Source organism: Brassica oleracea, chromosome C4, assembly GCF_000695525.1.
Source record: "Brassica oleracea var. oleracea cultivar TO1000 chromosome C4, BOL, whole genome shotgun sequence".
Classification (NCBI taxonomy): domain Eukaryota; kingdom Viridiplantae; phylum Streptophyta; class Magnoliopsida; order Brassicales; family Brassicaceae; genus Brassica; species Brassica oleracea.
This window is the reverse complement of record NC_027751.1, coordinates 39938199-39950982: the sequence shown is the minus strand read 5'-3', so window position 1 is coordinate 39950982 and position 12784 is coordinate 39938199. Positions and strand designations below refer to the sequence as shown.

Here is a 12784-nt window from a genome sequence, read left to right as displayed (position 1 = left end):
TAGTATTGAGATTATAAGCTGAAAATGATGAACCTGCAGTCTCTGTAAAAGGGAAGATACTGAAAACTTGACATGCAGTTTATAATAGAAACTTGGAATCTAGTGTGATGTTTTGTAACCATTCTGCGATTTGCTTAGTGGTGAGGTGAAGTCCATTTTTCCAGTTTTTTGCATTTGAGTGTCCCATTGTTGATTGACTGACCAAGACCTCTTTATATGGCAGGTTGTTTCTCTTCTTGGGTTGTCTTGATAGTAATGAAGCAGATGAGTGAAGAGGGTAAAAATTCAAGATGATTATTTGTTGGAGACATTTTGGTGTAGCAATGAAAACTTATTTTAATATAGCAATGAGTACATGAAGCTCTTTACGGTTGCTTTCTTCATCTTTTAAATTTGAGTTTTATAAAATTTGAGTTTCTACTTTGAATTGTTTGGAAGTTTATTCAAATTTGAGTTGCTACTTTGAGTTTTATTAGAAGCTATAGTTGTAGTTAAATTTTAATGCAAATTTAAATATAAATTTATGAATGTCAAAATGCTAATTTTAAAATAACTCCAGTGTAAATATATTTTAGACTATATAATAAAAATTAGTATAGTAAAAATTAATATCAAACATATGATTAAATCAAAATATAGGTATATTTGTAATTTGTTTACTAAATTCATCTGGGTGGAAATAGAAATAAGAAACGAACATAAATTCATCCAAATAGTTCATCTGGATGGCTCATCTGAATGGAGAAACGAATAGCCCATTAAAATCTGGATGGATAACATAGATTAAACAGCTGGATGGAGATGACAGATGATGAAACGAACAACCCCTATATCTTCATGATCGAAAATGGTCAACCTACTAACTGAGACTATTTTCATTTTGTTCTTATCATCAGTGCATTTGTCGATAAAATAGAATGTACACTATGCTATTCCTTTTTGTTTGGAAAACACACTATACTATTCTATAATAAGCTATATACTATTCTATAATAAGCTACACACCAAATTGGTACTTCTTATCTATATATAAAATAGAAAGATATTTTCTATTTAATTAAATATACTACTGTGAAAAAATCTACTTGAATTATACTTTAGTCAACAAACTATAATACATTTAGTCAACGCCATACACTTTTTTTTTTTTTGAACAAAGTCAACGCCGTACACTAAATTACCACTTCCATGTTTCAAGAAACATTATATAAGCATCCGAAAAATCATGTAAAAATATGCAAACTTTATCAAAAGGAATTTACAAACTATAAACTGGTAAGCAAAAGACATGGTAGAAGCAAAAACAACAATATTCATTGTTTTCATCCTTTGCCTCTCAGGTTCTTTCCTTGCTTATATATTTTCTTTTATATATGGATTAAATCGATTTAAGAAACCAACTAAACTGTGAAATTTGTGTTTAAAATTAATAGGCACATTATTGGTGAACGTCTCTGGACAAGGCAAAGGACTATCATGCTTGAAATCAAAAGATTGTGAGTTGCTGTGTTTTATAGGAACAGGGAGAGGACATGGGGAGTGTGTGCTCGGAAAGTGCAGTTGTTTGGCGCAAAAAACCGAGACTAAGCTGGCCGTATGCAAAACGGATCATGGTTGTCCTCCTTCTAGTGATTGCCCTAATAAAGACCATTATGTTTGTATTCTTGGAGAATGTGTTTGTATACCAGCATAATTTGATCAGTCGAAATAATACACCGCTCCTCCTACCAGATATATATATATATCCTGATGATGATTTTTTTTGTATCCACCATGTTGCTACCATCATAAGTACTTTAAATAATAACATTAGCAAGATCACAATTTCACAGTTATGACCCAACATGTTTAAATCTATATTCCAATCACAACTGTTTTTCGCCTGCGTTTTTTTTATATTATACATAGAAGAAATATTTCATACCGTATTTTTGGTTATCAAGAATTCATATGTCTAATATCAAAACTAATTTGAGCAGATCAAAAGACAACTGTTCTCTCTCTCCTCTTTCTCTCACTATCTCTCGTGAAAAAACTAAAGTGATTTTAGATCTTCACCCCCCCGTAGCTGGATTTTTGACCCGGTGTAGAGTGCCTCTCTTTTTCATCTCTTCTTTCTTGTTTAGTCATCTCTCGTGCTTCCTTTGTGATTTGATTTTAGATCTAAGCAGATTTGTTGGTCTTCTTGGTGTTATTTCGAAAGATTAACTGAGAAATTCAACTTTATAAAAAATGGAATTCAGAGGGAAGCTGGTTTTGAACTTTTAGTCGGCGGAATATTGATTCAACTTTGTGTAGTTATGGTGTCACATAATATTTCAAAAAAAGAAAACATAAACATGTAAATTTGTTATAGCTCTAAATGTTGATCAAATTAATGAGTGAAAATAGTGAATTCCTTGTCATTACTTTTACGAGGACTATTTGTTATCTATGATTCTTTAATATGTTTTTACATTTAAGGAATTATAGACTATATTTATTTCATATCAAATTTGAAGAGAAACATAGTAATAAATATTACTCTTCATTCCTTTTATTTTATTTCTCGTCGTTCTTTTCTTTCTTATTATTTGAAGGAAGGTTACAGGTTAGAGACTACCGTATTTGGGTATTTTTAAAAAAGGCCATGTGTTACTTTTCCGTGTACTGTTGTCCATTGGGCTTTCATTTTATAACGAATTGACAAGAAAAGGGTGTATTTCGGTTCGGTTGTAGTAAATATCTGGTATAGCCGATTAAGTTTGGGTTTAATGGTTTTGAAAAAATAAACCCTAGACTGAAAGGTATCATCAATCAAAGTCAATGGGGAAGAACAAGAGGAAAGATGGAGAAGAAACATCTCTACACTCTGCTGCCACTGTATGCGTCTCTGGCTTGCCTTATTCCTTCACCAACGCGCAGGTACCTTTCTTAGTTCGAGTTTGGATCCGAGAATACGAGCTTCTGAATTTTCAGTTGACTTATTAAAATTGTTGTTTCAGCTTGAAGAAGCCTTCAGCGACGTTGGTCCCGTTAGGCTTTGCTTTATGGTCACAAACAAAGGTAATCATCTTTTTATTTGTTTTTGTTTACAGGATCTAATGAACACCGAGGCTTTGCTTTTGTCAAATTGTGAGCTAACCCAATTGTTGAAACTAACTAATTGATTCTCTTACTGAGCAAACTGATAATATATTTATAATGTGTCCTTTTGGCCGTGCTTTGCCAGAACATGCTAACCGCGCCATTGAGTTGAAGAACGGTTCCACTGTTGGTGGCCGTAGGATTACAGTCAAACAGGCCACCCATCGCCCTTCTCTTAAAGAGCGTCGTACAAAAGCAGCCCAAGGTGGTCGTTGTAGTGAACTTTTTGGATAGTTTCAATTAATATTTTGTATCTCAGCATTCACTCTATCATTGACATCCATGTCGCTTCTTATATTCTCTAGGGATCTCATCATTACCTGATAGTACCCAGGCAGAGAGTGACAACAAGGACAGTTTGATCCCTGAGACAGACAAGCAAGGTATAAGTCTGCCTAGATTTGGTTTCTTAGTCTAAGTAAGTTGCTTTGGTCCGTTCGCCCGGTTCAATATATCTCTATTTGTATCAGTTCCTCTACCCGAGATAAAAATAGAGAAGAAGCCAATTGAGCGCAAAAAACCAACTAAGCTTCATGTTGATTTAGCTGATAAAGAAACATGTTCAGATAAGCAATGGTATGAGTCTATAATAACGTGCTGTTTTTTTTTTGTATAGATATATAGAAAATGAACCTATAGTAGTAATTTATAAGGAAGACTCTCTTATTGAGATTAAACGAATTGTTTAAAACATTTGAAGAACACCTCATATTCTATACGTATCATTAAAAATATATCTATGTATTTTTCGTTCTGTGAAGAGTGGCAAGAACTGTAATCTTTGGTGGCCTTGTTAATGCTGACATGGCAGAGGCAGTCCATAGTCGTGTCAAAGAGATTGGCACTGTTTGCTCTGTCAGATATCCCCTCCCCAAAGAAGAGCTTCAACAAAATGGTATTGATATCTTGTTAATAAAATCTAGGCAAATCTCTGTTTGCATGGTTTTTATTTTGTAAATGATATTTATCATATGATTTTGGTATCAAGTGTGCACATGCCATTTCTGGTTTCTGAATGTTTGGGAAACACCCTATCCACCTGTTAATTAATACTTTGAGCATATAGTTAAAACTTAGTTGATTCTCTTATAAGAGCACGCCAGACTTTGTGTTCATTAAGCTTTGAAATGTATTGTCTTTATCAGGTCTTACCCAAGACGGATGCAGGGCAGAAGCATCAGCTGTTTTATTTACGAGTGTCAAATCTGCTTGTGCTGCTGTTGCAGCACTACATCAAACAGAGATAAAGGGAAATATCGTTTGGGCGCGTCAGCTCGGTGGGGGAGGTGAGCATTATTTGCGTTTAACTGATTAGCATCCGGAACATTTCATGATCTCTTGGTATTTTGTTGGAGGCAGGGGTCAAAGGCTCAGAAGTGGAAACTTATTATCCGAAATCTTCCTTTTAAGGTTCTTATAACCTGATTATTATGCTTTTTGTTATTTCTAAAGTTTCATACGTGAAGTTATGTATGTTTTTCTCATTGATCTTTTTTGTGGAATTTGCAGGCTAAACCAAGTGAAATTAAAGAGGTCTTTTCAGCAGTAGGGTTTGTGTGGGATGTTTTTGTTCCTAAAAATTTGGAAACTCGTCTGGGTGGTTTTCTTTGGTTATGAATAAATGAATGTGCACTATTCTCATTTAGTGAATTATATTGGCAGGTTACCCAAGGGTTTTGCATTTGTCAAATTCACGTGTAAGAGAGATGCAGAAAATGTAAGTTTTAGAAACATGGTTATCTTGATTTGGTCATCTTCAACTCAGATCTCTTGTCTTACTTGTATTTGCATCTTCAGGCAATTCAAAAGTTCAACGGGCACATGTTTAGTAAAAGACCTATAGTGGTAGACTGGGCTGTACCTAAGAATCTCTATAATGGTGCCTCTGATGCCGTTACTGCTCCAGAAGATGGTATGTTTCTATATTGTTTTTTATCGCTGTGAATCTTATAATTAAATGGCTTTAAATTTCTTGTACTTATTGTGTATGGGATCTGATAATCTATTAGTGGCCGAGCCTTTTTCTAACAGAATATTCATACTTTTTTGGCGTTGGCAGGTGAAAAACATGGGAGTGATGAGGAGAGTGATAACAGTAGTGTTGATATGGAGGAGGTTGATGATGCTGTAGAAAGCCACCAATCTTCCGGAGATGATATTGATGATGATGAGGAGGACAGCAGTGACAAACCAAGTGAATCAGTTGTACTAGAGAAAGATGCTGTGACCGATGTGAATTTTGAAGAGGAAGCAGATGTTACGAGAAAGGTGCTTAAGAACTTTCTTGCGTCTTCAAAAGTAAACATTGCTTCTAATGATGGAGAGACAGAGGAGTCGGATAAAAATAAACTCGAGGATTCATCAGCTAAGCCTGTCGTTGAATCTTCAGGTGTCTCTGAACCTTTGAAAACCAAAGAGGTGGCTCCTAAAGAAACGCAGGAAGATGATGATTTTAAGAGAACTGTGTTTATAAGCAACATCCCATTTGATGTTAGTAAGGATCTTTATTCCTAGTTCTCCACCCAGTCACAAAGTATGCATCCTCCTATTCTTTGAAAGTTCATTCAATCATAAAAAAGCGCTACTGTTTTCACATTTATCTCTATGTGTTTTTTTTTTTTTTTTTTCAGACGACCAAAAGGGACGGCATTTCTAAAGTTCAAAACAGCAGATGCATCAGATGCAGCCATTTCAGCAGCCAGTACTGCCTCAGGTGTCGGTGTCCTTCTTAAAGGCAGGCAAGTGAGCGTTATGAGAGCTGTGGATAAGAAATCTGCACAAGACATTGGACTCGAAAAGACAAAGGAGAAGAATCTTGACCATCGGAATCTTTATCTTGCTAAGGTACACACACACTTCTCTCGTTTCCTCTCAAAATCTCTTGCATTGACTTTACCCCGTTTTGGCTTTCCGCAGGAAGGTCAGATCCTTGAAGGTACACCTGCTGCTGAGGGTGTGTCTGCAGAAGATATCCTCTTTGTTTTTGTTCTTGCTCAGACAAGAGTGTTACTGTCTAGGGAAAAGAGATGATTGATTGAGCATGTGTGGTTTTACTTTGCAGATTGCATGAAAACAAAATGAAAAAGCTTCAGTCTCCTAACTTCCATGTATCTAAAACGAGGATTGTTATCTACAATTTGCCAAAGTCAATGAATGAAAAGCAACTACAAAAGCTCTTAGTTGATGCTGTTACTTCACGAGCTACAAAGCAGAAGCCAACTGTCCGACAGGTAACATATTCGCTTCCTTTGTGCTAACATAGTTCTGCCATCTTTAATCTGGTTTCTTTTGTTTTGAATGAAGATAAAGTTCTTACAAAACGAGAAGAAGGGTAAAGTTGATACGAAGAACTACTCACGTGGAGTTGCATTTGTAGAGTTCACAGAGCATGACCATGCTCTTGTTGCCCTCAGAGTACTTAACAACAATCCTGGTAAATATTTGCTGAATTATAATCTTGTTTCCATTTAATAAAAATATTCAGTAGAATCCAAGAATCACAATCTGATATATTACCTTACGTTCATTGGTTTGGCAGAGACATTTGGTCCTCAACACCGTCCCGTTATTGAATTTGCTGTTGATAACGTCCAGAAGCTGAAGCTGCATAAAGCCAACCAACAGTTTCAACGCAATAGAGAGAATGAATCTGAGGAGAAGCAGTCTAACGGTGAGGCGCAGGCAGGAGACATTCATCCTGGCAATGATTTAAAACGAAGAAGAACGAGGGATGGGGATAACATTGGTCCAGTGGAAGAGAAGGCTATGCCGTCAACGTGAACAGAGGAAAGAACAAGCAAAACCGGAGGAGAAGAGTCTCTCAGTGAAAGAAGATGCAGGGAACAAGAAAGGCCAGTGGAAGAAGAGACAGGTTTCCAAAGATGTGAGCGATGCGCCAAGAAAGAGAAAGTTTGAAGAGGTTAGAGGTGGAGAGAAAGTAAACGGGCAAAGGAAAAGAGAGAATCAGAAGAAGAAGAAGCAAGGTGGACCTCCAGAGGTTCAGGACAAACTCGATATGTTGATTGAACAGTAAAGGTCTAAGTTCTCGCAGAGCTCAGCCAAAACCGGTCCACAAAAACAAAGATCCGGACAAGTCAGGCGATGGTTCCAGTCCTGATACCTTGTTTTTGTCTGAAAAATCTCCACAAGCTCATTTCTAGTTTCATTTTTGCTTTGTATCCATCCCCATAACTTGACCAGATCCAAACCATGGATTTGTTTTTAAACCGGTTTAGCACAACAGAACCGGTTAAGCAAGACGTCAACGAAAATAGCATGTTTTGAATACAGCCTAAAAACGGTTAGTCACCTAACCCCTGAATTAGCAGAATACACGCGTGTGCCAACTAACATTCTCGCGGGAAACCTAGATTACAGCCTACAAGTCAATCTAACACGTGGTAGATTATAATTGGCTACAATCCTGTTTCACACGTTCCGCTTTTTCCGATTTAAAATATCTTATATAAACCGGTCTCTTGACCTCTCTGCTTTCTCCATTACACACACGATGGAACATCTTAGGGTTTTATTCTCAGTCTCTCTTCTCTTCGCATTCTTCGTCTCCCTTTCGTTCTGCGAGAACGACGGCGACGATATCTTGATCCGGCAAGTGGTTAACGGATCGGAGCCGAAGGTATTGTCATCGGAGGAGGATCACTTTTCTCTGTTCAAGAGGAGATTCGGAAAGGTTTACGGTTCTCTCGAGGAGCACCACCACAGATTCGCGGTTTTCAGATCTAATCTTCAGAGAGCGATGCGTCATCAGAGGATGGATCCTTCTGCTCGCCATGGCGTCACGCAGTTCTCCGATCTGACTCCTTCTGAGTTTAGGAGAATGCATTTAGGGGTTAGAGGTGGGTTTAAGCTTCCCAAGGACGCTAATCAGGCGCCGATTCTTCCTACAAAGGATCTCCCAGAGGATTTTGATTGGAGAGATCGTGGAGCAGTTACTCCCGTCAAGAATCAGGTATTAGAGATAATGTAACATCCGGAATTGTGATTAGCCGTGGGCGGTCGGAGGTGTTATAGATATATTGGCAGTAAGATGTGTATTTTACGGACCAAGACTGTGATTAATTTTTTTTTCTGTAGGGATCATGTGGATCGTGCTGGAGTTTCAGCACTACAGGAGCGCTTGAAGGTGCTCACTTCCTCTCAACTGGCCAACTTGTTAGTCTCAGTGAACAACAGCTCGTAGATTGTGATCACGAGGTCAGTCTCGTCTTTTCATTTATGATCATTGCTTCGTGTCACGTACTTTTGAATTGAATAGTGCCTATCTCTTTTTGTGTTTGTAGTGTGATCCTGAACAGGAAGGTTCGTGTGACTCTGGTTGCAACGGCGGCCTAATGAACAGCGCCTTTGAGTACACCCTCAAAACCGGGGGGCTCATGCGAGAGGATGACTATCCCTACGAAGGCACCGATGGTGGGACCTGCAAGTTGGACAAGTCTAAGATTGTTGCATCTGTCTCCAACTTCAGTGTTGTCTCTATTAACGAAGATCAAATCGCTGCAAATCTTGTCAAAAACGGTCCTCTAGCTGGTATCAACTAACTCTCTCCGCTCCTAACATCACTGATGATTAACTAACCTTTTAAGGCTAATATCTGCGTTTTGGACTTTGCAGTGGCTCTAAATGCAGCTTACATGCAAACCTACATGGGAGGAGTATCGTGCCCTTACATATGCTCGAAGAGGCTCAACCACGGTGTGTTGTTGGTGGGTTATGGTTCGGCCGGTTTTTCTCAGGCAAGGTTCAAGGAAAAGCCGTATTGGATCATCAAAAACTCATGGGGAGAAACCTGGGGTGAGAATGGTTTCTATAAGTTATGCAAAGGCCGTAATGTTTGCGGCGTTGACAGTATGGTTTCCACCGTCGCTGCCGCTGTCTAGAGGGTTTTTATTATTAAGACAATTTCGCATTTGTCTCTTGTCTCTGTTATAAAACCTGTAAATAAATTAAATGAAATGCATTTCTCCGTGAATCTTTTTTTGGAAAACCAACATCACAAGAACCATTTCAAAGAAGATAGAGAATCAACACAATCCAGCCATCATTATCCAAGGACATAAAACATACTCTTCATAAAATGCATGTTTTAGAAAAAAATGTTTCAAAAAAATAAGTTTTTATATTTTCGAAGCACTTTTATCAACTAATAATAATTGTGAATTTCAAACAATTAATTGCATTTACTAAATTTCTGGTGTAGTTTTAAAATTTTTGCTGTAGAAAAAAATCTGTAGACTTTTTGCTATGGCTTTAGATTTTATTGCTGTAGAATTTTATGGAAAGCACTAAAAAATTGCTTTGGATATTTGGCTATGCAGAACACTTGTAGAACTGTAGGTTATTTTAAAAGTTGTGGTTTCAGAAAAAAATTTAAACCTTGATTGATCTAAATTTAGTGCTGTAGAAATAAATAGGGTCGTGAACAACACCTAAAGCAACTACCAATCACCTGTATCGATAGCTTTTAGAAAGCTTCAAGTACTTTTTCCCAAAGAGTAGCTGTAACCATGCCATTCGGTACATGTATAATCAAATGTTAACGCTTAGCTTTAAGATTTGACGTAATGCATGAGGGTTACGTAAGTGCCGTTGGAATTATTTTTTGAACATTATGAATAAGATATTCATATGTCAAAAATGAAGTTTTATTTGAATGAGAAATAGAGGTCTAATGTGTGAGATTTGAGAATCTTGTATAAACTAGCAAATACATATATTAGATATTTGATCTTGGATTTAGGTTTTGACTTCATATTCATTAACTTAAATCAAATATATGTTGATCTTTTATAGTGATAAAATATAAAAAAGAAATATATTTTAAAGTCTATTATTTAGTTTGAATTGGTCAAATAAAAAATAATTTTACTCTTTAATTTCTTGGTCATAATGTGGAATAAATTCACATAATAATTGACAAGAATTAAAGACTCCATTAGTGCACCATGGAGGTTTCATTTTTTGTGTCGAAAAATGAAACTTGTGCTTCTCATGATTTTTCTATAAAAGGGCTTGCTAGCATTATAGAAAATACTCACATTCATACAATCAAGAAACATTTTTCCCACTCAGAGTAGTTATGCTAGTATTTTTTTTTTTATTTTGAGTCTGAGAGTACATCACAGAAATAGGGTCGATAGATTCTGTTTTTCGGTGATGGTAAACAGAAACAATGCTGCAGTTGTATCCTGTGAATCTGAGCGCCATGAAACCGTCACACTACAGGGAGTTTAAAGATTTAAGGAAAGAGATTAACTATCTCGACTCTGCAATTCTTTTTTATTTTTTTATTTCGGTATTGAAATTTTAATTTATATTCTTATTATTTTTTATAAATATCAGTTGTCCTATGGTAGTAAAATAAAGTTCCTACACTTTTAAATCTTTAAATATTGTTTGTGCTTTTGCACTAACAATATTAATATTTGTTAAAAGTTGATTTTTAAGAACAGGTAATGGAAACAAGAATTATAACATTCTTGGAACCAGAATAGTCAAGGTGTGGAAATCTGGATGTGTGTTTTCTCCGACCAGTTTTTGATATTGTGTAAAGCTTGTGTTCTTGCGCTAACATTTTATTTTTTGCAGGATCGATTGAATTATTTAAAATAATTCTCTTCCACTTATGTGTTTCTGGTTGTGATTTGCATGATTCACTGGTTATTAGCATTGTTCGCCTTTGGTTAATATATATATTTTTTTAACCAGGATGGGTTCGGGCCTTCGGCCTTAATCCCCCCCTGAATCCGGAACCAGCCTGCGTCTGTACCCACCAGAGGGCCTAAGTCATTCCGTGGCCGGATCTCGAACTCGTGATGGCGGGCACCTCAGCTGAGGTTCCTTTACCACCAGACCACGAGGTCCGGTTTAAATAATGACTAGAATGTTTTATATTATTGGTTAAAAGCCTGATTTGTCTGGTAGTCAATTTTTGATTAACCGGAATAGAAAAAAAAATTAATTGGCTCTTTTGATTCCATCTCAAGCAATCTAGCGTTTAAATACTTTAGAGATTCTGATTTGGTATCTTGATTTTTGTTATTAAATAGTTAAAAACATTTTTTTTTCAATGGTCAAAAATGTGTAAATGCTTGACTTGGTTAAAGACAATTTATTTGTTTTAATTATCAAGAATGAGAATGACTAACGTTTTGATTTCTTGTTTCAGATTTTTTGGAAAAACTTAATTTGATTATTAAGTGCTTGATCATAAGGAAAGAAAATTGATACAGTTTTCAAGTATGGTGATACCATAGTTATAAAAAAAACATTTTGATCTTTGAGAGATAAAATTATATGGATGGAAATGGATTTTTGTGAGTCGACGCCCCAACTTAAGTTTGGGAGAGGTCTGCCACATATAAATCATTTGTCATAGGAAATAAAATGTATTGATATTAATCAAAAACATTTCTATTTCATCAATGCTTAAATGCAATTTTGTAAAAAAGATTGACCATGCAAAAACAGTGAGAATTTTCAGACTAACATGGCTAAAACTGACATGTGTATTGTAGTTTATTAAGTCAATATGGTTGAGAATAATCATATAATGGTTTTGATGGCAAAAATAATATCTTATAATGATATGTATATTTGCTAAAAAGCAAAATATGGTTTTGGAAAAATCCAAAACATACAAGTTGGATTTATAAATCAACTTGAGAGAACTATGACAATAGTTGTATGTAAAATGTGAATTTCTAAGAATGAAACACATTTTTCAAGAAAATTGTAATAATTTTCGAAATTGCTTTTTATTCATTTAAATCAAAAAGAGTTGTAGATTAACTTTCTAAACTCTTAAGAGATGTTAAATATAAATATGCATGTTTTTGAGTTATCTCAACAAATGTGGGGGAAGCTTTACTTACCATATAAAGTCGTTGGCAAGAGGTCATATGAACTTAGTGATAGATATCACAATATGATTTAAAAAAAAAAATACTAGTGTCATACACTGAATTTTCTGTATAATGATTAATTCTATCTTGGAAAAAGATGACAAAAATCATTAGACAATTGATCTCGACCAATCTCAAGAGATTATGTTGATGACAACCTAGGATCCTTTAATTAAAGGTGTGTCATGATATCAAGTTGTTATATCATCTAAAGGAAGAATGGGTTAGCCTGTGAATTAAGATGAGGTTTGGCGGTAACTCTACTTAACTGTCTGGAGATCCCAAGAAATAGGTTCAAGGAGACAACTAAGTCAAACTAAATCTGCCCAAAGAACTGTATTACTTCGGTCTATACCCAGTTCCTATGATGATTAAACAGTGCTACATGTAAGAAATAAATGATAAGCATTAGCTTTTTATGATTTGTGTCCATTGTTTTGAGATATGAATGGAGTAGTACATGATACTCCTCTAAACAAAACTAATGGCAAATCACCTTGTGAGTGTGAAATGGGGCCGTTTTTAGGAGAATGAAGGAAATGTTATATTCTCCACGAAAGGCTATATCCACCAAGTTCACTCATGATTAACCAGGACTGTTCACGGCCAAAATGAACACAATAGAGAACGTAGTTCTGTGAGAGAATGAAGTTGTGTTATAGCTATTGCCTAGGTTTACACCAAAGCCCGGTAGGTTCAAGACATCATGGCCACCTCCTGGCCGAGTAAATCCGATA

At 35.9% G+C, this 12784-nt stretch overlaps 1 protein-coding gene and 1 pseudogene across 1 annotated transcript; both read left to right on the top strand.

Moving 5' to 3' along the window:
• The first annotated feature begins 2780 nt into the window (after positions 1-2780).
• On the top strand, positions 2781-7439 carry LOC106342547 (annotated as a pseudogene).
• Positions 7440-7612: 173 nt separating this feature from the next.
• Positions 7613-9115, top strand: LOC106342545 (probable cysteine proteinase A494). Its single transcript, XM_013781516.1, has 4 exons — positions 7613-8095; positions 8221-8340; positions 8427-8673; positions 8758-9115. Exons 1-4 carry the CDS (start codon positions 7637-7639, stop codon positions 9021-9023), a joined length of 1092 nt encoding a protein of 363 aa, XP_013636970.1. The 5' UTR covers positions 7613-7636; the 3' UTR covers positions 9024-9115.
• The last annotated feature ends 3669 nt before the right edge of the window (positions 9116-12784 follow it).

Bases quoted from the DNA above. Each gene is read 5' to 3' on its own strand.
- LOC106342545 (XM_013781516.1), top strand. From the start codon at position 7,637: ATGGAACATCTTAGGGTTTTATTCTCAGTCTCTCTTCTCTTCGCATTC. The intron at 8,096-8,220 runs GTATTAGAGATA...TTTTTTCTGTAG, and splicing joins TTACTCCCGTCAAGAATCAG to GGATCATGTGGATCGTGCTG. The intron at 8,341-8,426 runs GTCAGTCTCGTC...TTGTGTTTGTAG, and splicing joins TCGTAGATTGTGATCACGAG to TGTGATCCTGAACAGGAAGG.